General features: G+C 36.8%; 1 protein-coding gene across 3 annotated transcripts; it reads left to right on the forward strand.

Annotated features, from left to right (window-relative positions):
* The first annotated feature begins 6,885 nt into the window (after window positions 1-6,885).
* On the forward strand, window positions 6,886-27,229 carry Anxb13 (annexin B13). Of its 3 annotated transcripts, XM_028322179.1 has the most exons (9): window positions 6,886-7,135; window positions 7,231-7,707; window positions 11,718-11,894; window positions 13,618-13,822; window positions 18,917-18,996; window positions 20,165-20,237; window positions 25,728-25,901; window positions 26,541-26,722; window positions 27,163-27,229. In XM_028322179.1, exons 1-9 carry the CDS (start codon window positions 7,118-7,120, stop codon window positions 27,217-27,219), a joined length of 1,443 nt encoding a protein of 480 aa, XP_028177980.1. In that variant the 5' UTR covers window positions 6,886-7,117; the 3' UTR covers window positions 27,220-27,229. The 3 variants fall into 3 exon arrangements, with proteins under 3 accessions (XP_028177980.1, XP_028177982.1, XP_028177981.1); XM_028322181.1 differs by lacking the exon at window positions 7,231-7,707 and having other exon boundaries at window positions 6,892-7,135; XM_028322180.1 differs by lacking the exons at window positions 6,886-7,135; window positions 7,231-7,707 and adding an exon at window positions 10,535-11,029.
* The last annotated feature ends 250 nt before the right edge of the window (window positions 27,230-27,479 follow it).

A 27,479-nucleotide genomic window follows, 5' to 3' on the forward strand; every position in this document is an offset into this window, starting at 1 on the left:
ATACCGGAGTTAAAATTGATGGGAAAAAGGGGTGGGAATAGTCACTCTACTAGAAGTTGTTTTAGTGATACATTAATTATATTTTTATAACGCAAGTTGAGGTGCTTGAAGTTCAGTACCGAAGCAGCAGCGCTTTGGTAGCGCTCATCAAGTTGCAACTTTTGCTGCGATCAGCAACCGATGGGTGACCATTCCGAACATATTTAGTAACATTTATTAAATTATTAATATCTGGGCTTTAAAAGCATACATTAGTCATTATGCCTGAAATTAAGAGCGTGGCTCTAGGTTTTAGCGTCAAGTGAGTTTAGTCATAAGGCCAATGGCCACACAATCCTATTACCTTAGAAAAACTAATGTAATATCAAAGAAAAATGAATTTATTGGAGAATATAGTACTATGTACGACGATAACTGCGTGTGGCCGATCTCAAGTCACTGTGGGATTAGAGGTCAAAGTCATAGCAAAATCAGCAAAATGTTTCTTGGTTTAGGCATCAGTTATAATGACACTGCATATTTTTAATCTCTTGTTGTGTTTTGTTCGTTCGTTTTGTATGCAGAGATACTGCAAAAATACCTACATGAGTTATGTAATACAGCATTATCTCATACGAGTATTAGGTATTTTTTCAGTTTCAGGCGCTGAATTTATTCATAATTGGTATATCATATTGGTGGTACTTTTGGTAGCGGCCTGCATCCAGCGCTTCCCTGCTACCTTTACGATGTCGTCTGGACGCTGGCCGCTGCAAATCGATCAACATGGAAAGCATTGGGGAAGGCCTATGTTCAGCAGTGGACGTTCTATGGCTGAAATGATGATGATGATGATTAGGTACTTTTTATTGCCTCGCATAGCCATAGCTAACAGTGCGTAGTAAGCTTATTCCTAAAAAAGTTTACCTACATTCTAGACGAGCGTTTATCTTACGTCTATCTGTAGTTGTTTTTAAGATTCACGGTTGTTCGCGAATTTAATTTATTTCAATATGGAATATGTAAAAATATGCGTAACAATATTGGTGGCATTGACCTTGAAACAAGGCGGGATCAACTGATTTTTCTAGGGGTATTAGTAACCACTGGGTAAGGAGTTAAGTGTAGGTACGACGACCTAACGTAGTAGGTACCTACCTAAAACCGCAGGAAGCTAGTTAAATTATTATTAAATAATGTACCTATGTATTTTTAGGGTTCCGTAGTCCTGACAAGGAACCCTTATAGTTTCGTTATGTCCGTCTGTCTGTCTGTCTGTCTGCCCGTCCGAAGTTTTGCTTGGAAACTATTAGCACTAGAGAGCTGTAATTTTGTAGAGGTATGTATAATAATCACGCCGACAAAACGGTAGAATAAAATTTTGAAAAATTTTTTTTTTATGGTAGCTCCCCTACATGTAAAAGTGGGGAAAAAGTGGGGATGTTTTTTTTTTCATCTTCTACCCCATCGTGTGGGGTATCGTTGGATAGGTCTTTTATATGGCTTAGGGTTTTCTAAGACCATATTTTGATTTAGGAATCCGTTTGCAAAATGTTAAAGTTTAAAGTGCCAATTAAGATAGATAGGTATTGTGGTAACGAAGGACAACACTACGGAACCCTACACTGCGCGTGGCACGACTCGCACTTGGCCGGTTTTAACCTACTTACCTAGTAACAAAACATGCATTTTATTCATCTTGGTTTTAATGTTAAAATTTTCTCGTTTTCTTTAAAAAAAATATCTACTTCAAATTCCTTCATAGAAACACATGCGACAAAGCAATCAGACTTCATTTTTACTGAAAAATTACTCCTATTGCAACAAAATTTGGCGCTTGGCAGTCTTTAAGTAGCTTGAATGCCGTCATCGCCTGCGCCTTTACTTTAAATCCTACTAAGTAAATCCTACTAATATTATATCCTACTTCCTACTATCCTACTAATATTATCCTACTTCCTACTAATATTATAAATGCGAAAGTTTAGATGTCTGGATGTTTGTTACTCTTTCACGCAAAAACTACAGAACGGATTTTGATGAAACTTTACAGTATTATTGTTTATAACCCAGAATAACATATAGGCTATAATTTATGTTATCTGTGACAAACTAAATTTCACGCGAGTGAAACCGCGGGCAAAAGCTAGTTCAGTATAATTTTAGGTAATTTGGAACTAGGCGCCATTGGACTTTGCTCGATTGAGTTACATGCGTTGATTTGTAATTTAAAAAACTTGTTGCTCGTCAATGCCCCCCAAATCCCGTAGGTACTTACTTAGTTAGGTATTTTGTTAAATTAAAAAATAACTTCTACGCTTCTATAGTGTGAGAATAAAGTAGAGTGTTATACTTATTAGTGTTATTAGGTCCCTAACTTCTTTTAAGACTATAATTTTGATAGATAGCAAAACCATTTAGGTAAGTATCTGCTTTACCTACTTATATCAACCTTATTTACTTACATAATAATATGAAGGTTTTATAAATTTAATGACGAGGAGGAAACTGTTTTTTTTTTTTTTATTTTTATATTACAACTTCGTAACTTTAATTGTCATTTTTTAACATAATATGCTACGTTTTAATATTTTAGTTGAAACCTTTAGTCCAGTCATTATAGTAAGTTCACCTCGGAATTCGAGATACCCAGCTGTAAGTCTGTAAATACGTGTATATTGACACCCTAAAAGTTGTCTCAAAACCTACATATGGTAGGGTGTAAGCAACTATTAAATTTCAAGGTCAACGGTCACAAAAATCGGTTTTTTGCGCTTTTTTTAGAAATATCTCATTTCCTATGTGTTTTTTGCTATTTGTATTATATCAATATTGTAGAATACTAAATTCTCTACAAATTTTGTTTAAAAACTTTTTTTATACGGTGAACCGTTTTCGAGATAGAGGGCGGAGAGCGCGCGGTCACTGCATCACTTCAGGTCTACTTAAGCGGTTTAGATTTTTCATACAAAAGGATTTTCCCGCTAATTCCTGTGGGAATTTCGGGAATTCCTTGTTGTAACTAAGCTTTGAGTTTACTAAGGTACCTACATGCCAAATTTCAAGCGTCTAACTTCCGTTAAGCGTTTAGATTTTTCATACAAAAGGATTTTCCCGCTAATTCCTGTTCCCGTGGGAATTCCTAAGTATACTATAACCTGCCCAGGTGTATGAAGAATAATTGTACCAAGTTTCGTTAAAATCCGTCGAGTAGTTTTTGTTTCTATAAGGAACATACAGACGGACAGAATTCTATACATGAAATATATTTTCAAAATAACTATCAGGGGGTGATTAGTGATCGATACTGATGCCAAAAATGCAATCAGTAAAATTTTTGTCTGTCTGTCTGTCCGTCTGTATGTTCCTTATAGAAACAAAAACTACTCGACGGATTTTAACGAAACTTGGTACAATTATTCTTCATACACCTGGGCAGGTTATAGTATACTTAGGAATTCCCACGGGAACAGGAATTAGCGGGAAAATCCTTTTGTATGAAAAATCTAAACGCTTAACGGAAGTTAGACGCTTGAAATTTGGCATGTAGGTACCTTAGTAAACTCAAAGCTTAGTTACAACAAGGAATTCCCGAAATTCCCACAGGAATTAGCGGGAAAATCCTTTTGTATGAAAAATCTAAACCGCTTAAGTAGACCTGAAGTGATGCAGTGACCGCGCGCTCTCCGCCCTCTATCTCGAAAACGGTTCACCGTATAAAAAAAGTTTTTAAACAAAATTTGTAGAGAATTTAGTATTCTACAATATTGATAATAAATACAAATAGCAAAAAACCCATAGGAAATGAGATATTTCTAAAAAAAGCGCAAAAAACCGATTTTTGTGACCGTTGACCTTGAAATTTAATAGTTGCTTACACCCTACCATATGTAGGTTTTGAGACAACTTTTAGGGTGTCAATATACAAGTATTTACAGACTTACAGCTGGGTATCTCGAATTCCGAGATTCTTACCTAATTTAAGCTTAAATGACTGGACTACTTGGACGTTGTAGCCGACTACGCTTTAGTCCCAAACACTAGTATTTTAATATTATCTGTGCCCAAACTAAGCAAGTAAACTATGTTATGATTTTAATGGCTTTTAGGTTACTAAAATTATGTAAAAGTAAAAGTCACGTAAAAAAGCGCGAGAAGGTAGGTAGACCTATGCCTACTTAATTAAGTAAAATTTTAATAATTTTTGCGAATCTATCGACTACAAAAATGTACTCAATGCATACTCGTAAAATAATACTTTGCATTTCCCAAAAAACTTAGGTAGGTACTTATCTAGAAACATTTTTTTCCTGTGGAAACATAATTATCCACATATTTACAAATTAGGACATTGACCAGTGACTTGTCTGCCTTGACTACTTGTATAGTAAATTCCAAAAGCGATCATTAACGACTGACTACTATTAAAATTTGAAGTTGTCTCCAAGCAAAGTATGGAATGTTTTCCTTGAGTTGTTAGACAAGGTTACATTGCCTGCGCGCGCTTTTGATAGGTGTGGCAAGAGGCAAGAAAGAATCGACTGACATTAGGATGACAGCTGTCACAGATAGTTTTTGACAGCTCTTGTAGGGATGGGTATAATGTTAATCGATTGTGGACCAATTGAAATATCGATTATTAATCTTAAAGCTTAATCCTTGGTATCTACAGGGTGTTCGGTAAATGGGTATAATTATGAGCCGACATGCTAACATGGGCACATAAATGGTATGGTGAAGTCAGAAATTTGATATCATCATTTTTTTTTAATTTTCATACAAAATAAAATTTATAAAATCCACATAGTATGAAAATTAAAATAATTAAAATGAAGATATCAATTTTCTGACTTCATCATACCATTTATATGACCATGTTAACATGGGCTAGTGTCGGCTCATATACCCATTTACCTAACACCCTGTATATTTATTTTGAAGTTCTGCTTTGAGCAGTTTGAGTAAAACAAAAAATAATGTAATTGAAAATACACAAAAATAATTTTACTATAGTTTGATTTTTAATTCTACGGGATTTTGACATTTCAGAAGTGTTGCCAACATTGAAAATTCCCACTAAGAATGGAGAGCATTTTCACAAATTAAAAAATAAACATTCCTTGAATTTAAGGTTTCAATTGAAAAACTAAGACTTAAAAATGTACTTATCATTTCAAAATGGTTATTTTGAGTTTTTATTATAATATTTTTGAAGTTACAAAATAATTAAGGACATTATTTTTCTATTACTGGACTCCCTGGCCAATAATCCATAGGTCACAAATCTTTTTTAAGAAAATCCTTTTGTTAATAAAATCTTCGCTTCATAAAATAGCCAATTTAACAAGATGCCAATTTAATAAACCAAGTTGATTATGATGACGACAATGATGATTGATGATCAATACATATTTTCGTTTATGATAAATGTTGTTTTACTGAGTTAAAAACACGTTTTATTTTATTTAATCTCTAAATTGTAATCAATAATTACTGTACATAGAATTTACAAAACAAACAATATTTCATTCTTGTAAGCAGTTGTACTTGATGTAATTTCATTTCATATTTTTTATTTATAATTCAAAGTAAAAAAGGCTTATTTATAACATCTGAATTGTCAAAAATGACAGCTGTCAGAATTCCACCGAACTAAAAATCGGACTATGAGCTATAAATATTATGTATAGCCTGACCAGGAACATAAAAACCTTGACATAGAGGCGCGTCAATTGCATTTGATAGTGCAACACTGAGTACAGTCGTACCTGTGTTAAATTAATAGGCTAACTTTGTGTATCAGGATTCAGGATTACGGGCTAATTTGATATTTTCATAAATTAACGAAAAAATATTATTATAGGTAACCTGGTTTAAATAAATTAAATGAAACCATCAATCGAGCTGGTAGGATTTATTTTAATATTCATCAATAATCAAATTCAGAACTTGAATATTCAACTGCAATGTCTGCTCATGAACGCATCAAACTCGGTACTTCTTTCCCAATTCCATAAAATTCAACACTAAAGTAACAAAAAATTTAAAATAGGTAGTTGAAACAAACCACACCTAATTTTCATAGTGGACTGTACTATACGATAAACATGTCAGTCAATTTGACAACCTTTGTCGGAAACATTATTCAATGAAAATATTATCCGAACCCTTAGTATTTCTCTTCGACAAAGACTTTAACACATTGTGAACCACTTTTCTTTCACGACTATAAAAAGATTTTAGCAATTTAATTCACAAAATCAATTGCGCACATTTAAAATAAAGTTTGTTTACACTTTGACAGCAATTGACTGACATGCAAGGTGACATGTCAATGAAGTTTTCAGTTACTGTTGCCATTAAAAGATATTAGTACCAATAGTTTTCCGCAACATGGCGAGGGTTTTTATGTTCCTGGTCAGGCTATATAATATACATTTTAACAAAATTCATATAGAGATTGTGGATTCCGTGAAGGGTAATTGAATGGAAAGCATGGTCGATCTTTCCGTTCAATCAGATTCACGCTGGCACCCATGTTCTATCACAAAGTATCAATTAATACTTGACATTGCCAGGGATAAACCTCCCATAGAGGAGGTCCCAAATCTTAAAAAAATAGATTGTTTGAGCCAATAGAAAGGTAAAATGCTTAAGTTTATTCAAGTACATAATTACACTTTAACGAATTTGCTAGGAATGTTCACCAACGCAAAATAATATTGTTAAAATACAATAATCATAAATAGTTTTCAATTGATATTTCAAACTCGATACATTTTTCACATCCTTAATCGACATGAGTGACACGAACTGTCACTTTTTGTGTGGCCAAATCAAAAAATAATTTCCCGCTAAGCAAGAGCTTAGTGCAAGATTTTTTGCGAGTTTTTTTTATTGGTTTTTTATTGAGAAGAGGCACGACAAAACTAGAAGCAGTCAGTACAATAGTCAAGTTTCACGTCATCATTAACGGAGGCGGTCCAGGCGGATTGTTTTACCCCGCTTATCGTGAACCACCAACGAGACTGAGTCATCAAGTTGTATTCACTCACTCTTCGTCACTTATTAATTTCATTTAAAAGCAAGCAGTCCGCATCGAAACTTGTGTGTCAGTGTTTTGTGCTAAATCTTCAAAATGAATCCGTACCAGCAAGTAAGTGAACTTTTCTAGGTTATAAAATTAAATATGGGATAGAGATGTTTTGTTTATCACAAATGAGTTCAATGACATTTTCGTTTCGTTTCAAGGGTCAGTCGGGATACCCACAACAGCAGTATATGCACAATATTGGATTCGGCAACAGGGCCCCACAGTCCTTTGGCAATCCGATGCCGATGCCGGGACTTTCAACTATGGGCTACCCGCCGGCACAGCCCGGTTATACCGGCGCTTACCCTCAGGCGAGTCCTGGTTATCCTCAACCGAATTCAGGGTACCCACAGCCTTCTGGTTATCCGCAACCTAGCCCAGGGTACCCAAATCAACCTGGGCCAGGGTACCCCAGTCAAGCTTACCCCCATCAGGCTCATTCTAACCCTGCTCAAAGTTACCCAACTCAATCATACCCATCTGCTCAACCGGGGTATCCACAAGCCAGTGCGGGCTATCCACAAGCTAACCAAAGCTATGGGCAGCAAAACCAGTATCAAGGCTACCCGCAAAGCCAGCAGTGTGTTCAAAGTCAAGCTTACAGTGCCACTGCTTCTGTGCCTAGTACACCAAAGGTATGTTAACATTCACCTAATTATTTTAAAAAATATATCTGTGCAATCTTTATTTTCCATTTATGACTACACCAAGCCTTATCTTGCAATTTTAACATTAAACTGGCAAATTAATAAACCCTGGAGCCTTGATTTAATGGTTACACATTTAAATGTTATTGTTTACACATGCTAACTTATCATTACTATTGATATAAAAATCATGGTTTCATTTGTGATAAGCAAAACATTGTGGCTTGCTGTGCTTTCTAACCTTTTGTATGGACTAAGGCTTAACATATTTTTCATTTTGCTCATTTATGTGATTTTATAATGCTGAGGAATTTAAGCACTCATAACGTCTAAAAATTAAAATTCAATTTATACCGAGCTTAAAAATAGATAATAGGAGCTGGATTACTCACTTCATTAAACACTACATTTTAACAAGCTTCTGTTTACTATTAAGGATGTGTCATTGTTTTATTATTATAATAATAATCATATTAATGGAGTATGACGAACACATATTATTGAAGTGAAATGCAAGTCAACAAGTGGATAGTTGTATAAAACCTTTTGATGATGTATCTTTTTGCTGGTACTTGACGTCTTTGTATGCACAGTAACTGTTGTATGTTTAAAAATAATGGTCTTTTTATTCATATTATTTTCATCTACTACTGTATCTTGTTTGTGTACAGTTAAGCTGAAAGGAACGCTATTTCAGGATGCTATTTCAGGGATTTAAGAACAATTTAGCAGATTTAAAAAAAAACAAGTTACTAAAATATCACTGACTAGATATTCTAATATGAATAAAATTGAATTGTTTTTGCTAAGAAATATTTAAATACATATTTCCTGAATAGTGCTATAACCAGTTGAATCTTTATTGGTGTGGGCGAATAGGTTGGCCTTTTTTTTTAATTGAAAATTCAAATTTGTTATAACATTAATAAACATACAAACGTTGTATGGAACTCATTCCAATTTAGGATAGTTATTATTAATAGTCTTTGTTAAAACTCTTGAACTTGTTTATTTATGAGCAGGTGACAAGACCTTTACTTGAACTTTACGTTATTATATCAGAATGTCATAATAATATTGGTTGTTATATCAACTTTGCCTTTTAAATTGAAAACGAATAGCACATTTGTTTACAAATTCATCATGAAACTTTCCAAACGAACAGACTCTAATTGTGGAGATTAGCATTCGACTTAAGCGGTAATCAACTTACGGTATGATCAATGACCTTGGGAATTTATATCTTTTAGTGGTAGTTGCTGTTGCTTTTCCCTTTCTGTGATACTAATTTAATTAAGCGTTGAGCTAGTTAAATTAGCATGATTTCAATTTTATGCTGAACCTTAGTCTGCTGGTTTAAACCAGCTAGGTTTTCTTCCAGTCTTCCACAGTAAATGTGGTAACAGCTCTGTTTTTATTTATTTATTTATTTATTTATTTACTAGCGGCCGCCCGCGACTTCGTACGCGTGGATCCCGTTTTACCCTCTTCACCTATCTTACGCGGTTTAGATTTTTTCATACAAATGCTTTTTCCCGCTAACTCCCGTTCCCGTGGGAAGTTTGTAATATCCTGTTGTAACTAAGCTTTAAGTTCACTAAGGTACCTGCATGACAAATTTCAAGCGTCTAACTTAAGCGGTTTAGATTTTTCATACAAATGTTTTTTCCCGCTAACTCCCGTTCCCGTAGGAATTTTGCAATATCCTGTTGTAGCTAAACTTTAATTTTACTAAGGTACCTGCATGCCAAATTTCAAGCGTGTAACTTAAGCGGTTTAGATTTTTCATACAAAAGGAATTTCCCGCTAATTCCTGTTCCCGTGGGAATTCCTAAGTATACTATAACCTGCCCAGGAGTATGAAGAATAATTGTACCAAGTTTCGTTAAAATCCGTCGAGTAGTTTTTGTTTCTATAAGGAACATACAGACAGACAGACAAAAATTTTACTGATTGCATTTTTGGCATCAGTATCGATCGCTAATTACCCCCTGATAGTTATTTTGAAAATATATTTCATGTACAGAATTGACCTCGCTACAGATTTATTATAAGTATAGATTAGGTACACCAACGATAGGTACAACAATACACAATATGTTAAAAAATACGCAAAATATTAAGCTAATTGCACTATCACTTAGAGGTATAAACAGCTTGCAAGAAATATAAGTTGCTGCTTAGTTAGCATAAATGATGTTATATAAGATGATTTTTATTTGGTATACCCAATAAAACAATATGGCGACCCAGAGCCATTTGAAACATTGACGCGAACGAAGTAAAAGCGATGACAATATTCCGGTCAAGGCCGCCTCGAACTAATGGCAGTGTCCGAAATTTGTCTACCATTCGCAAAATTGGATCTTAATAACCCCTTTATTTAATGTTTGTTTTTTGTCTGAAAACCAGCTCCCTTTATGATGGGTTGGTCATATCCGCTCCAAAGAACCTGTTCAAAAGGAAATTCCAGTCTGGTCTGGTCTTTTCAACCCGTTTCTGTTATCTTATTTGTGCATATTCAAAACGCCTTTGAGTCCAAGAATGCAAATTTGATAAGAAGCGTGTGTGTGCCTTTTGTAAAATAACATAGGGTAGGGGTTCATAAAATATGTCCCTGATTGAGTTACATCCTGGATAGTCTTCTTTAGGTATACTTATACAGAACAGTACGTGTATCTTGCCTACGATGAAGTTGCCTTAAACACATTTGATTATAGCTCCCATTTCTTATCGAGAAATCGATCCTTAATGGACTACCAGAAGACGCTCGATCCTCCTTAAAATCCGTTGTCTGATCTCCCATAGCGGGATGTAAATATCCGAGAGTATCCTTTCTGGTGCAAAACAAATTATTCTGTTTTCTAATTCTTTAAATATCATTGAGAAGCATCAGCCAATGCTCGTAAGGTAAATAATACAGTCAGTCAGCCCACTAACAGGAGGCGGGCAGTACCTACATGTACAGAGACTCTATTCAAGGAACGGTTCGAAGCAATTATATTGTTATGGTCACTTCGCTCCGAGCGTCTGTCGCATCGTATACCGTATATTCAGTCTCGGAATTGGTTCCTAGGACAATGGATGTGGCGATTTTGGAAACCATCTCCAAATCCCACTTGGGGTGAACCTTTGTCCAGTGATAGCCTCGAATAGTGATGTGACTGTGTTTGTTGGACTTTCTTGTCGTTTTCACCAGACTTTTGTTGTGGTAATTAATATGTCCTCTGTAACTTCGAATTCAAGTATGCGCAGTGCGTACAGAGCCACAATTGGTCTACGGCGTGGGTTCAAGTCATTTCGTTACACGGTATTTATGTAGTTTTATTTTTATTGGTCCGTCGACACTAATGCAATGATTGTTCCGCTAATCGTTTGAACGATAAGTGATTCAGTTAAACAATTGATTTACTCATTTTTGTCTAATCACTTACTGGTCATTAACAGAGTTATTATTGTTGATGATTTGAAATAAGTTTTGTCCTTATCTCTAGCGGGTTTTTTGGAAAGTAGGTACAATGAAATAATCATGGGTATGTATGTACGCTTTGTTTAGTGCACATTATGGAGTACCTATCTACCATCAGACCGGATGTTTGTATACAATTTAAACTGAGCAGTTTCCTAGCAAATGTATAAAATTATATTCAAAATCATTAAGATAATCCTGTATTCATTGCTTAACCAAATGAACTACCATTCTTCCTACCTATTTAGGGTAAAGCTTAATGAGTTGGTACTTACATACTTCCTTAACCAACGGTAGATAAACGCTTTTAAATATGACCCTTAAAAAAGGAATTAAACATACAAAGGACGTTACAAAGACATCTCTCTTATCTATGCAGCACCCAAGTATTATAATAAATATCATCATTCATCAGCTAATCGCAAAACAGTTCCACTTTCACTTTTTACAACGCCTCAAATTACTAAACACTGTCAACTTTTTCATTTTCCAAAAAAAGAAACAAGTTTGATCTTCAATTGTTTTTCAGTCCAAACCCACCGTGGTCCCGGTGAACCCGTTCGACCCCCGCGAAGATGCGGCGGTCCTCCGCAAGGCTATGAAGGGCTTTGGGACTGATGAAAAGGCCATCATTCAAGTCCTGACGAGACGCAGCAATGAGCAACGTCTGAGGATCGCGTTCGAGTTCAAAACTCTTTATGGAAAGGTAAGATCTAAAATTTTAATTCATCATCATCATTTCAGCCGTAGGACGTCCACTATACAAATAGGCCCAATGATTTCCATAATGGTCGGTTAGTAGCGGCCTGCAGCGCCTTCCTGCTACCTTTATGAGGTCGTCGACCCACCTTAGGGTGGACGTCCTACTTCCAATTTTAATTAGTAGGTACTGATGAGGATTTGTGGAAGTAAACGCATATTTTCTAGCCACTAGTTACTCCGCGATTCCAACTACTAGTCGCTAAAACCACAAAATTGCGAAAAGGATCTAAGACTCATAATTTTAAAAATATTACACGAGGAAATTCAAAACTATGCATGAAAATGAAGTTAACTATCCAAGTAATTAATATTATTAAATGAACAATATTTAAACAGTTGAACTAACATAATTTTGAGTTTATTTCCTCCATACCGCGGTTATCGTCAGTATAGGTAAATGGTTTTTAACCGGCTGTAATATCTGACTGTGGTTAATAAATGATAATGATTGTTCGTTTAAAATTCCGAATGTTAGTTAATGAATAACGTCATAATTCAACAACAAGAATAAAAAAAAATTAACTTGGCTATTATTGTTACTGAGATATTTTTTGAAGTCTTCCTATTCCTGCAAGTATTTTTGAATTAACATACATACTCCTACAACTTGTGCTGCTGTGTTACGTACAGCAAAGAAAGCAAGTTAAATGTAGACATAAGATAAGCATGCGTAGTTGAACGTTTCATAAAGTGTTCGAGACACTGTTTACATGTTGATAAGTGTCTACACCCTTCAGAATCTGTCACTAGAAAATGAATGATTCAAAAGAGCTTGTATATCTATAGAATGTATGTATAGTATACATACATACATCGTAAATCATTCAATTTCGGAATGATTGAATGAGCCTGGTCATTTTTTTTCATTGTTAGAGTCTTTTTTATATTATTGAATTATACCAATATCGATCTTGAAATAAATGGATAGATCTGTGCTCATCACCCATAACTGTCAATTATAAAGATCCAATTTCCAATTCAATATTACCATTTTCCAACACACACGTAATACTCGTATGAATGTCACCTTTCCTTAGATTAGAAAGTGACATGTAAACAATATACTTATTAATATTCGATATTTGATAGCCACCGGTGATAGTTACATACGAGGCCGATATTAGTTACCTACCCATATATTATACGAGTACTTTTGTTAATGAACACTTACTTAATGAAATTGAAAACGTGGCTGGAAAGTCTGTAGGTGTGTAATGTTTGTAATTCGCCACTATTAATTAGTAGAAAAATATGAAACCCCCAAGGTTCTATAGTGGCATGACCTGATAACTTTCATGTGCCTGTTTCTTTTATCTGTTTTGCGACTTAGATCACCTATCGTCTTCGAATTTGGTATAAAGAGAGAGTATCCTAGTGAAAATGACGTCTCATCATCATTTCAGCCACAGAATTCCAACTGCTGAACATAGGTTTCCCACAATGATTTCCATACCACCCGGTTGGTAGCGGCCTGCATCCAACGCATGCAGCGCCTTCCTGCTCAAGGCGCTTTTCATCCACAAGGTGGACCGACGACCTCATAAAGGTAGCCCTTTATGAGGTCGTCGGTCTACCTTGTGGATGAAAATCCCACGCTGCACGCACGGAAAAACGTCTAGTAAATTCATATTTAGGCCAGACTGATCAAAAACCGTTTCTTTCCACAGGACTTAGTATCAGACCTGAAGAGCGAAACCAGTGGGAAATTCGAAGACCTGCTCGTGGCTCTGATGACACCACTTCCTCAGTTCTACGCTAAGGAACTCCACGATGCCACAGCTGGGATTGGAACCGACGAAGATGTGCTCATTGAGGTCATGTGCACCATGTCCAACCATGAGATCCAGGTCATCAAGCAGGCGTATACAGCTAGTGAGTACTAAACTTTTGCAGTTCTGAGAGTGCAAACTAGGTCTTGTATTGTTAGAGACAAACGGTTTGTTAACCTCTCTTTACACAATGAATGCATGCTTCTTAATTCGTGACTTTCCCTTACCGTTATTATTGTTTTATGGTAAATTTTTGATTTATTGTCTCTAATAACTTGAAAAAATCGAACTGTCTAAGGTGGGAATCGAACCCACGTCCTTTCGCTTAATCAGGTAGTCAGTCACTCTGGGTACATACTAGGTACGAATTACGGAAACATATTTCTGGTACCTACTACGTGTAATAAGGTGCCACAGTGTTTACCTAATGGGCCATCGTCTGGGTATTTAAGAATCGATAGAAGAGTGGTGATTCATCACTTTCATCATATTGACCTTAAACTCTCTCACTCTCTCTCACTCACTCAGAGGTGCCGGCATGAGTGACAGCGAAAAAACATTCGAAAGTCGCGGTACACAAATGTGACGATACAGGCTTTTGACCACATGTGTTTCATAAGTTAAAATCTCCGTAACTTTATGGTGAATTTTCTGAGTCACTTACCAAAATTAGCTTCATTTATCAAACTGACCTGACCTTGTAACTTCACGGTACTACAAACATAGCGGTACTATGTTGACTGACATGTTTACCTCACATGCTTCCAGTATCAGCACTAACATAATAACCTGACCTTATTCTGCTACACTATATTTATTATCTATATTATGATCGGAAATGGTCATGTCATCAAGGTGTCGCTTTATTACATACGTGCTAATATAAAAAGATGCTATATTATTTGCCTTCTTCTTATGTAATGTCAACAAACTGCACAGTTTTGTTGCAATATAGCTCCTTCTGCTTAAGATTGCGTAGAATTAGACTGTATTTAACTTGATATGCTGTCGTCGGTACTTATAACTTATTACACCTTCCGAGTAAGGATAAACCCATTATTGCCCATTACCCATGCTAGGCGATACTACAAATTACAATGAAACTAGATTCTCGCGACATGTAAACCGTCCTTGGAGTCATGATCTTGTGAACGTCTAATGAATTGTTTCCGACGCTACAATTTAAAATTAGACGCTTATTACGAGTGTTGTAAGGTTTAAAATTAGATGCTAACGTTCTGAGAACTACAATGAGTAAGAATTGAGTGAAAGCAAATGGCGGAATCGGAGCAACACTTCAACAGTTGTTTGTAGAAAAATAATGAATATTGCATGAGGTTAAGTTCTATTGTTGTGTGGAATCACTGCACGGCCTATTATAAGATACTAGCTTTCCGCCCGCGGCTTTGCCCGCTTGGAATTTTGTCTGTCACAGAAAAACTTTATCGCGCGCGTCCCTGTTTCAAAAACCGGGATAAAAACTATCCTATGTCCTTTCCAGGGACTCAAACTATCTCTATGCCAAATTTAATCAAAATCGGTTCGGTGGTTTAGGCGTGAAAGCGAGACAGACAGACAGAGTTACTTTGAGAGAGAGAGAGAGTGCATTTATAATATTAGGTATCCTTCCGTTTGGCCAAATTACTTTTCGCCAAATTTCACTTCGCAAACAACTTATCGCCAAAGTTTCATTTCCCAAATGAACTTTTAGCAAATGTACTTTTCGCAACTAATTCATTTAGTCAAATTATCATTTGGCAAAATTTTACTTGGCAAATGTTTGTATAGCAAATGTTTTATTTTGCCAAATATTATATGCCAAATAATTTGTTTGGTCAAATTGACACTTCACATACCCACCGTTACCCACAAATCAAAGCATAAGGCACATGATCGTGGTTTTCACAAGAATTTTATGTAAAACAAAGATCTCTTACAGAAAATCTTACAGAAAACAGTATGGTTGCAGAAAGTAGGTATTGCAGAAAATAGTAGGTTAGGTTAGGTTAGAACAGTGACCCTTAACGCGCGAAGGCGAGCGAAGCGTGCCGCGGCAGCGGCCGCCGAGCGCTAGAATCACCTCTATTGTTAATGAATAATTTGGAAAGGATGATGGGCATATTGGGCGTTAAACCAACAGAAACAAAAAGTATACTAAATTAAAGCTTAATACTAGTACTTCATTTCATAGTATGACAACAACCCTGAAATACGCGGGGATACGGAGATAGAGGTCGTTGAATATGCAAAGTTTCCATAGTATTTCACATCACATTAGGGTAATAAAAATAGTATTAGGTCAATTACATTGCTTTTATCGATCATATTGAGAGTATTGTATCATATCTTACTATCGATTCTATCGATTTAGTAAGTATGTATACCGAATAAACCATAATCGATTATTCGATTGCAATAATCGATTATATTGCTGAAAATAAGGAATTGAATTAACAATAAAATGACAGTAATGATGGTAATCAATAAAATCGATTAATCGAATTGTTAATCGATAAATCGTTTTTTGGCAATTCGATTAATAAATCGATTCGTGATCGATTATGCGACAACACAACAACTTAACTGGTAGAAATCCCATTGAAACATGACTGTGTTCATGTCATTTCTCTAAATGGTACCTAGATATGGTCCTACGCTTATAATGTAGAACATGGTTTAAATAAACCATTTGTTGGCCCCACTCCTGAACTGTTGGACATAATAATGGATAAATAACTTAATGTATTTAAAATGTAAGTAGATAAGTATATTAAATATTTTTTGTTTGCGTAATAAAGCACCTATTACTATTACACATTATGTCAATTTCCAAGCAAACCCGGGAGTTTTTGGTAGTTATTTATATGAAAATATATTTCTGATATTAAGTCCTAACAAATAATAGTAGTTACATTTCTGTTGGTTTTACGCCCAGATTCCATAGAAAAGTGCCCATCATCCTTTCGATAAAAAGAATGAAATTATGAAAATTAATTTAGAACAAATTTTATATTAACTACCCACTAAACAAAATAATAACCACAAGCTAATTTGTATTCCATTCTATGCACCAATCAAATTGTTTTGTAAATAGTTTATCGTGAAGTATTTTTGCCAAATGAAACATTTGGCAAAACATACTTTGCCAAACAATAATTTGCTAAACAAGAATATGCCAAAAACGACATTTGCGAATTAAAAGTTTGCAATAAGTTGTTTTGCCAAATAAGAATTTGCCAAATGAAAATTTGCGAAACGTTGTTTGCGATGTGATAATTTGGGAAACGTTTTTTGGCCAAACATTAGTAATCCATAATATTAGTATAGATATAGATTGACCGGTAACCTACTAGCTAGTTAATTCGCATTTTAGTGAAGTACAAAATACGTTTTGTTACTCAGCTCCAGAAAGGACCAGAAGGATATTTAATACCCTAAAGTTTCCTGTGAGTCATTACTCTCTTCAATTTGATTCTTAGAAGACCAACTGGTATGATAAAATACAGTATTTTTAAATGATATTCAATGATCAACAATCCAATTATTCATACTTTATCAAAATAACTTTACTGTAATCTCTTATTTATACAATTTATTTCACAACATTTACACAGCGTGCAATCTGTATTTATTATAACAGTGACTGTTCTCACAACGTCAGGGCGATGACTCACCAGTCATCAAAAAGGGTTTCCCCTAATGACTTCCTTTATTTATATGGATGGTTCCTATTTATAGCACAAGTCGGAAAGGAAAGCTATGCGAATACTGGAATTGTGCCAAATATTATTCGTCTTATCGATTTTTTCCGCTTTCCCTTGGTCTTGTTTTTCATGTCATTTATACACTCGACATCAAATAAATTGCACCTCCCGCGACAAGCACTTTCAAACGTGTGCATCCCCACTTCCCACCAATATTGGCACCACTTAAAAGCCTAGTTCTAAATTTCATTTCATTAAAGGAAAGATTTTTATCCCAAAAATGTGTCTTTAGAAGGATCCAGAGTCACTTCTTCAAAAAATAGGTAGTTACGCTTGAGCCAACTTTTATGGCTTTAAAACTGTTAAGTTGGGATTAATCGCTATCCATCTGTTAAAGAGGACACGTGTGATCATTATTTGGTTTTATAACCATAAAATTTGGTCTAATTGATCCCAGAGATGAGCCCAAAGTGAGGTTTTTTTTCAAGTCACATTTATGGTACATGTTAATCATTTATTAAGAAATTAAATGTGTTTTTCTTTAAGGATATTTATTGGGCTTTCAAATAACACCAATATTGTTGGGGTACCATGATTGTGTCAGAAGAAAATCTTTAAAGTTCGCGTCGCGGAAGGTGTGGTTTATTTGATGTTGAGTGTATTTACTTTCATCATGTACTTGTAAGAAATATCTGTTACCAGTTTATATTGACGTTAAGGTACTAATAACAGCTTTTATAACTTAACATTTTAGTCACTCAACCACGTCCAATGATTTATTCACTCAATACAAGTTCAAACGCATGAAACATATTAATTCGACAGTCAACTGACCTAGTGGTACATATACAATGTCGAAAGCGGTTGCGGGTTCGAATTCCGATGTGGGAATAGTCTGATAAGCACCATCATTTAACCAGAGTGTATCCAAATAGAGGGAATATTCACCGTTCTTGTATGGTACAGCATGAACAGTCAAATAGTCAGAGTCTATAGATATTTTTTCAACGAAAGTATTATATCTTTTAAACACAAACAAATAAACAATGTCATCTGACAGTTCAAATGGACGTCCTGTGGTTCTAGACAAAGTGCAAATTATAATCGCAAACCAGTCGAAAAGTGGTCGAAAAGCCACTTTTTTGTATGGAGTTTTGACGGATTCGATTTTCGATTCGATCAAAAAGTGCGTTTTGTCTAGGGGGGCTGTAAACGTTTTTCTGAACCAATGGAAATCACTCAAAATTGTATACGAATTCTTACACATTTACATTTAAATCGGAATTGTAAAGCTTCATGAATACGCCTCCTTTTTCTACAAAAGGAAAATTTTGAGATCTGCTTTTCAACCTTGACCTTTTAATGGGCCATTATCGCCATTGTGTTTTGAACTTTATTGTCACTTGCTAAGGTCCAAAGAAATTGGACTTGCTGTTTGTTATAGAGTTAAAAACAACTTGTCATTTTCCTGATAACACATTATTTGTCCACAGTGTATGGTACGTTCTTGGAGGACGACTTACGAGGCGACACTTCGGGCAACTTCAAGAGGCTGATGACGTCACTAGTCGTGGTAAGTGTCGCGTTTTCCTTTTACACAACGTACTTGAACTACAAGAAAAAATATTGACATACCAGCGTACGCCACTGTTTGGCCTAGCAACAATTTATGTTAAAACCTCAATTCATATAACTACACAACTAGTCAAAGATTATGCAATTAAGTTTACCAACTAAGGAAGTGATATAGACGTACAAAAATGCATTACACAATCTAAAATCTGCCAAATATGTATGTTGAGTTTGTTTTATTTTGCCCGTGTGAAATCGGTTAGTCAATATCTATTTGTTAAATGCTACATGGATGGTTCATGATTATTACAACCAATTCACACACGTAGTTATAAACATTTTAAATATTATCTAATCCTCCTCTTTCTGGCGCAGTCGGGTAAAAAATACATAATTTGCCCTGTATTATAATAGGTTGAGTAAAATTATCGAAGTAAGTTTTATTGCAAATTCAATTAACAGGCATTTTACGAATTGACATACAAACAGTTAGCGATAATAGTACGTGACACCTAAAGTGGCTAAAAATTTGATAACACAAACTTATTGCAATGTAACAAAGACGTATTGCAATCTTTTTGGCAACTTTGAGCGTCACGAACTTGACGCTGGCTGTACATCAAAATGCGTATGACATTAATCATTAAGGATTAAAAAAAACAAAACAAAATGTTTCTGTTCTACGTCATGATTACGTGCAATGAGTAATGACCCTGCGCAAGATCAGTCGCGATGACAATCAGCCAGTACTAAGCAGAAACGATCTTGCCTCTGTGACGTATACGGATATTATGGTGCAATAGATTCATTCGTTGAATGAAAACTTTTTATGTAGCTGAATGGTATTGAACAAGGTCACAATGCTTTGTTGATAAATATACCGGCAAAGATATTCCATTAATAATGTTGTTTGTGTAAAATTTTTAGTTAAAGTCGCTCTTATTTCATGACAAATAAAACGCAATTTTTACACAGCAGCGATGGTTATGCGATGCAATTTCAAATTACTGAAGGGGAGATATTTGTAACTACCATATTGATCCTTATTCGTCTGTATTCAAAGTCGAAAAACAATCGCCATTATAGCTACTTTCGCGGGATGTTAAATATTTTTACTCCCTAATTTGCCTCCTCAGTGTTAAAATAAGTATTATTTTCTTTATTTCCAGGGTAACAGAGCCGAAGATTTCCACGTGGACCAAGAGAAGGCCAGGGAAGACGCCAGAAGCTTGCTTCAAGCTGGTTAGTATCATTTATGTATCATTAACTACTGTAAAATGTTCGATGTAGTTAGTCCAAGACTCACGGCGCTATTTGAAATAATCTCAGCTAGTAGATTCAACAGCAGATGTGAATTTTTTTATATCACCCCTATAACCTTAACATAAGATACCATGCAGTTTGAATGAGGGTTTTCGCGAATGAAAGATCCACTAGATAGCGGGACGTGGATGTAGGGTCTGACTGCTGCGTGATTGGTGGATTTTGACATATCTGTCAATGTCATGTCAAAAATAACCAATCATGCAGCATTTGGACCTCGCGTCTACGTATTGCCATCTGGCGGATTTTTCATTCGCGAAAACCCTCATTTATGTGCTATCGAAACAAACTTGTTGTTTTTCTCACGCTAAGCAAAACGGCCAGAAGCATTAGATTTAGATCGTTTGTTACGTCAGACAGCCTATTCCGGTATGACGTCACAGTTACGTCCTTGTGACTCAGTCGCCCTGCTTTTGCCAAATTGATCATGATTGTGATGATTCAGAGGTTCGAACAGTTAACGTCACGGTACAGTCAAGGTTTGGAAATAGAGATTAGTTTGTGTTTAAAATAAGACAATGATAAGGTTTAATGACAGTTGATTGAATCATCTGTAGTCATTTTAATGATATTTAGAAACAATGGATGTTAAATAATTCTGTTTGTATGGACAGTGACATCACGTTTGCTTCATTTAAAAGTTAATATTATGAATATACATAAAGGCTGTTATTTTTTATGAATGGTAGTATTCTTAGATAATAAAAATTAGGTTGCTACCTTATTATGTTAAACTAAAAAAATACGCTTACCATTTTTTTACCACGAAAAAAATAAGGCACCGAAAAGTTACTGGGACAACCAGCAACAAAACCTTAAAATTATTGACCTATCTCACTTCTGAGCCATGTCTACAAGCTGTTTTCGATAGTCATTACGAATCGTCTCACTCGCAGATCTGACGATTTTAGCCTTCCAGTAACACGATGTATTGAACTTTAGTGAGATAACATAAGATTCAAAAGCAAATGTCTTAAGGCTTGGTATTTCTGCTAAAGTAGGTATTTCGCGCTGTCAAAATCTGCGCGCGCAATACTTCGCCGAAGACAGCGCGCCAAAGAGCTCTCGCGGCTACACAGTATAGAAATACGCAGTTTAGAAATACGCAGTTGGTTAGGTTAGGTTGACTTCCTTCCGTTCAAGCGTCACACTCACAGCACTTTCTAATACAAATCATATCCAAGTGATACAAATTAAAACAACTTTCAAAATTTTTCGGAATATATTTTAGAATCGAATAAATATAGAATATAACTGCCAAAGTAAACACGGTTCAAAGAGGCGTGGCGTCACCCGACCTTCCGGAAGTTCCGCGCCGGCTAAAATAATTTCAAGATTACGTCACCCGACCTATCGGTAGATCCTCGGGAGCTTGAGCGATTGGAATAACATTTTATGATCAGTTACTCGTAGTATGCTTAGATCTTTAAAACTATGCAACAGATTTTGATACGGTATTTAGGGTTCCGTAGCCAAATGGCAAAAACGGAACCCTTATAGATTCGTCATATAGTCTGTCTGAACATAGAACGTTTTTGTGCACTTTTTAAAATGAGTTAACCAAGTATATGGCTATTAGACTTGCACACGTCCGTCCGTTTTTTGTAGGATTAATATAATTAAGTAACATTTATTTTTTGCATTCGGCTCTTGGTCTAACCCAAACGAAACACGAACAACTAATGAACTAACAATGAACAAAGTTGATAAATTAGTAATATGTAAATAATGAATTTGTTTTACGAGCTGTCCCGGCGTACCCGCAAATTAATATAAAGTTGTTTAAGTGATTTATAAAATCGCAATATTAATTTTTGAAAGTAGGGTCATTGTGCTGGTTTTCTATCTAACTTCGGTTTTCGTCCATTTCACTGAGCTGCCATAAACACATGCGTAAAATTTGAATACAAAGTATTGTATTCACAGAAGGCAGTAGCCATCCCGCGCTAGTTTTGTTGCAATCTATAATGCCTAAGCAACAGTTCTACCTAAATGAAAATGTAATTTAAAAAGTAGTGAGTTCCAAAAAATTACGTAAATGCGCGGCCATACACCGGTCACCGGTACATTGCAGAAATCATCGCGCTAGAAAAAAAACGTGCTGACAGGAAAAGTTTTTGGCACGTATGTCTAATTGATAGCATTATAAACACAATTTTAAGTGTTTATTAAACTTCTTCATACAAAATTAAATCTTAGATGACTAAGGGTCATTTTTTTAAAGCAAAGCTCAGGTCATATAGCAGGCAAATCAACTCGGAAAGGTTTGAGAACACTTTACTACCACTTAAACACTGTGCGAAGTCTTGAATGTGACGCACTGGATACTGATCGGGCACTGTTCTTGCATTCAAAGCTCGGTAGTCACCGCATGGACGATGTTTTTCTTCAGTCTCCTTTTCACTTCCGGGAATCGGTGATGAACTGGATTCTGGCGTGGAGGATGTGGTCGTCTTGGTTACCATAACTAAGGGCGCTGCCCACGGGCTTTTCGATGGACGAGCGATGCCAAGTTTTACCATCGAATCAAACTCTTTCTTGGCAGCTCTAAGACGATCGGGAGCGAGCCTTCGCGGTTTGAGTGCTACGGGAGGTCCTGGCGTCACCAGTATGTGGTGTTTCGTTCCGTGCTTTACCTCCTGCATGGCTCCGTCTGGTCGTGTTATCGCAACATACTTGGACAGTAGATCGAGGTAAGGTGATGTTCCACTTAAAGTTTTCACAGTGAGTTGCTCACACTCAGCCACATGTCCATTGACCGTAAGATGAGTGATCGCGTCTACCAACCTCTTATTTTTTGCATCTACCATCAGGTTGTAGTGAGCGAGGAAATCTACACCTATAATGGGTTTCTGTACATCCGCTACCACGAAAATCCATGGGAAGTCTCTTCGAAGCCCGAGGTTCAAGGTCAGTGCGATAGTACCATACGTGGTTATTGAAGTTCCATTGGCGGCGACTAATCCATAGGCAGAAGCTTTGCAAGCCGTAGGGACTAGTGCTTTAGGGTATACGCAAAGGTCGGCCCCTGTATCAATGAGGAACGTTACATTATTGGCCTTGTCGGTAACGAAGATGCGGCGTGTAGGTGTGTGGGAAATTGCGTCACCCGCCGTTAATGACTCCCGCTGGCGTTTCCCTGCTGTGGTTTGTTGTAGGGGCATGGTTCAATGCACTTCCTCGCTTGTGCACCGTAGCGATGATGGTACCAACACAGCCAGTCCGCTGGTCTAGTTCTAGACCGTGATGGTGTTCGCGAGCGTGAGTTCGCACGACCGCGTGGCCTGCTACTTCTCGCATCTACCTCGCTTACTTGTGCCTGTTGCAAGTTCTTTATGAGGAGCGACATGTTTTCTTCCAGCCGGCGTAAACGCTCATCAGTGTCGTGTGTGGAGATCGCTGCTACCGGGGGCGATGGCCTCGTGCACCGTAGCCTAACGTTTTCTGCTACGAGGTCTGCAATGTCGGCAAGTGCGTCGAGTGGCGTATCTCTCTTGGCCACGACAGCTGCTTGCATGTCGGTAGGTAGGCCCTTCGTCCAAATAACTCGCAACACGTCTTCAGGCATAGCGCTGCCCGCTAACGATTTGAGATGCCGCAGGAACTGTGACGGCGTTCGGTCACCGATCTCCTCTCCTTCCAGAAGCCTCTGAGTTTTCACTGTCTGGGATTCGCCGAACCTTTTAATTATCCTCTTCTTCAGATCTTCATATTGCCCCACTGTGACGACTGAGAGGCCAGTTATGAGGTCTCTTACCTCTCTGAGGGCGTGAGAGTCCATCTTGCTTATTATGTACAAGCACTTTTCTGTTGGGTCTGTCACCTTTGACATACTCAAGAAGCTCTCCGCGCAATCCATCCAAGACTCGGGGTCCGATGTGTTGAATTGTGCCATCTGCAGCCATGGGAAATTCTTGGCGGGCCCGTTGACATTGGTATTTTCATGAGCCATTTTAACGTTACGCTGTTTACACTCACACAATCACGAAGAATGTCAGTAAGTCTATGGATTGTCACTGCGCGAAACTATCACTGCGCGAAATTATCACTGCGCGAAATTATCCACTGCGCGGCGCGAACCTGAACCCTGATAAAACCCTAAGCGCACAATAAAACACGTAAGATCACGTCGGGGTCACCACTGTCGGCGCTCTATACTCGGGTAGCAGGGTTCGTAGGTTCTTATAAATAAAAGTTCATATAGACTGGTAAGACGGTAACTGTATTGTGTAAGCGCGAGGATGGGCCTTCAAGGCGTCCGACCGGTACCGAGGTTGCGTACTGACTGACTAAACTAAACATTGGTTTTACTCTCGACGGTCGGCGGCCTTTTCAGGTAACAATCGTAAAACAAAGTGAAAATAACACGAAGATACAAACAAAACAATTAGCATGAAACACATGGCAAAGGTTGGCACAAACATAATACAAAGTAAACAACAAACAATAGAAAGACATTACAAAGGTTGGTGTTGCTTGATACACAGACACCTGCAATATTTGCATAGATCAACAATGGACCACATGTTACATCGGCGAAACACTAAAAAGATTTGAGTTAAACATTCCGACAATAAAATCCTAAAATTGCAGGTGCGTGAGAAACTAAAATTACCATGCTCTAAAATTAACACGCTATAACTAACAAAGCATTTACATCTTAAGTTTGTACGAGAAGTATTACAATTAAGTATATTTTAATTAATTGGTATGAGGCGTAAGTGGGACGTAGTCGCCACAGTCTCATATTTGAGGAATGTACTATGTATCATGAGTAGAGTCTTCGTTTAAAAGGATGCGAACGATTTAAATTTCAATAGGTAGACAAAATTGATAATATTCTTAATTATCAAAAATTTAAACTTTCTCCAGTAACACTGATATTATTATACTGTGACTCATCAAAGTCATCATTGTCAAAAATATTGACAAATCGCGAACTGTCACGGCCAAAAAACTGACACGCGTCCGTCCTCCGTAAGCGCCACCGCGCGACTGATTGAGATTGTCCAAGCCGTCATGGACGATTTTTTCCACATTTTTTAACATAGTAACTAAATAAGACGCAATATAAAAATTTCATCCGTTAAAAGCCCTCAAGTTATTTCTGAACTTTAGTTTAGTAAAAGATTTAGAATCTCAAATCGCTTATTTTAAAAATAAAACCATAAATAGAAAACGAATAGAGGTAACTTTGGGAATTTATTCTATCGAGTCAACTTCATCAAATCGTGTTTCCATCCGTTAATAGCCCTAGAAAATATCCTCAACTATGCCCAATAAAAATCTTAGCCTTTAATTTTACTGTTTAGTACCTCAAAAATGAAAAATGAAAACCTCATTTTCGCCATTTTCTCTGCTACCCGGCCTTAAGGGTCAGTAGTAAACAAACTCCAATTCCTTTTCCAGGTGAACTCCGTCTAGGCACAGACGAGTCGGTGTTCAACGCGATCCTGTGCTCTCGCTCCTTCCCTCAACTGGCGGCCATCTTCCAAGAGTACCACTACCTCACCGGCCACGATATCGATGACGCCATCAAGTCCGAGTTCTCCGGAGACATCGAGAAGGCTTTGAGAGCTATCGGTAAGTCTTGACTTACTTTTTGAAGATCCTTGGATCTTCGGTATATTTCCCCAACTGGCGGCCATCTTCCAAGAGTACCACTACCTCACCGGCCACGACATCGATGACGCCATCAAGTCCGAGTTCTCGGGTGACATCGAGAAGGCTCTGAGAGCTTTTGTCATAGATGTCGTAAGAGGCGAATAAGGAAGAAATGGGATAACATCAGGCCTTCCCAACCCGTCTGAACAGCGTGAAAATCCTCCATTTGCCTCTGATACATTGGTAAAGGTCGTGTTCCTGCAGTGGAGACTATTTAGTCTAGTGGAGCTATTTATCCTGAAAATAATGATAACGACGATGTACTCGTTCGATCATTCGTTTCAGATAAAGAGATACTATTAAACAAAGACCTTCCTCAAGGATTTCCATAAAAACCAATCCTACGCTGTCCGTAGCCAGGTTGCCCACCACCTTTACTAGATCGTCGATCCACCGAGTGGGAAGCCAGGACTGCCACTCGAGAACTTTTCTCTTCATCAGTTCTACAAGATTTGTGTACAATGTAAAAATACTTCACATCATAATATACGTCTATTACGATCATTGATGATTTAGACCTAAAAACAGTGTTTTATAATAAAAATAACCTTGTTACAGTGAAAGTGGTTCGCAACAAGCCTTTATTCTTCGCGGAACGCCTGCACAAATCCATGAAGGGTCTTGGTACAAACGACCGTCAGTTGATCCGCATTATGGTGACGCGCTGCGAACTGGATCTTGGAGACATCTCGGATATGTTCCAGAACAAGTACGGAGAGACGCTGCAGAGCTGGATAGAGGTAAATTGACACTTAAAACTATAGATTTAAGGTCCAAAAGAAATATCACTTTAATCAACGTTAGCTAGGTCCAACAGTTAAAGAAATAGCGATTATCACTACTAAGCAATAAAGGAGAGACTCGCTCAGCCGCATAATTGTGAAAATTCACTTCTCAGACATTTAAAGAAATAGTAACGCTCAAGAGGCTTAAAACTAAAAACTGCTTGCCATTCATTACATTGTTTAGCTTCACAATTGAGTGCGTAATGTGGTGTTTGAAGTCCTACAAAGAAGAGGGTTGAGTCACGTCACCGCCAACTTAAAACCGCGTGAGATGTAGAGTACATACAGCGCCATCTATTGTTATCTTATGGAACTTAATTTATAAAATGCAGTTTTACATACAAGCGTCATTTCTTAGAGGCTACAGATGCTAATTTTATTTTAATTGTTTCCAGGGTGACTGCTCCGGCCACTACAAGAAGTGTTTACTGGGTCTACTCGGATTATACTAATCCGGATCAAGAAGAAAACAACTCGCATTTGGGGTAAACCCTGCCATCTTTTTGTATTTATTTGCAAATTTTTGCAAGTAATTTTGTTCTGTGTTGAAATGATTTCACAATTTACCATCTAATCGATTTATTATTGTGAAGTTTATTCGCCATGGTTAAATTACTTGCCCATAAGTAAGATTAAGAGATTTGAATACTGTTTTTGTCTGACATTACATTACATACATAAGTATTCATGGTGATAGCAAACACATAGACAT

The sequence above is a fragment of the Ostrinia furnacalis genome, unplaced genomic scaffold, assembly GCF_004193835.3.
Source record: "Ostrinia furnacalis isolate ACB-3 unplaced genomic scaffold, ASM419383v2 OfSCF7604, whole genome shotgun sequence".
NCBI classification, from domain to species: domain Eukaryota; kingdom Metazoa; phylum Arthropoda; class Insecta; order Lepidoptera; family Crambidae; genus Ostrinia; species Ostrinia furnacalis.

What these genes read in the sequence shown, in the direction of transcription:
- Anxb13 (XM_028322179.1), top strand. An exon ending in CAGAAGCTTGCTTCAAGCTG is followed by an intron (nt 20,238 to 25,727) that starts GTTAGTATCATT and finishes TTCCTTTTCCAG; the next exon opens with GTGAACTCCGTCTAGGCACA. An exon ending in CGCTGCAGAGCTGGATAGAG is followed by an intron (nt 26,723 to 27,162) that starts GTAAATTGACAC and finishes AATTGTTTCCAG; the next exon opens with GGTGACTGCTCCGGCCACTA.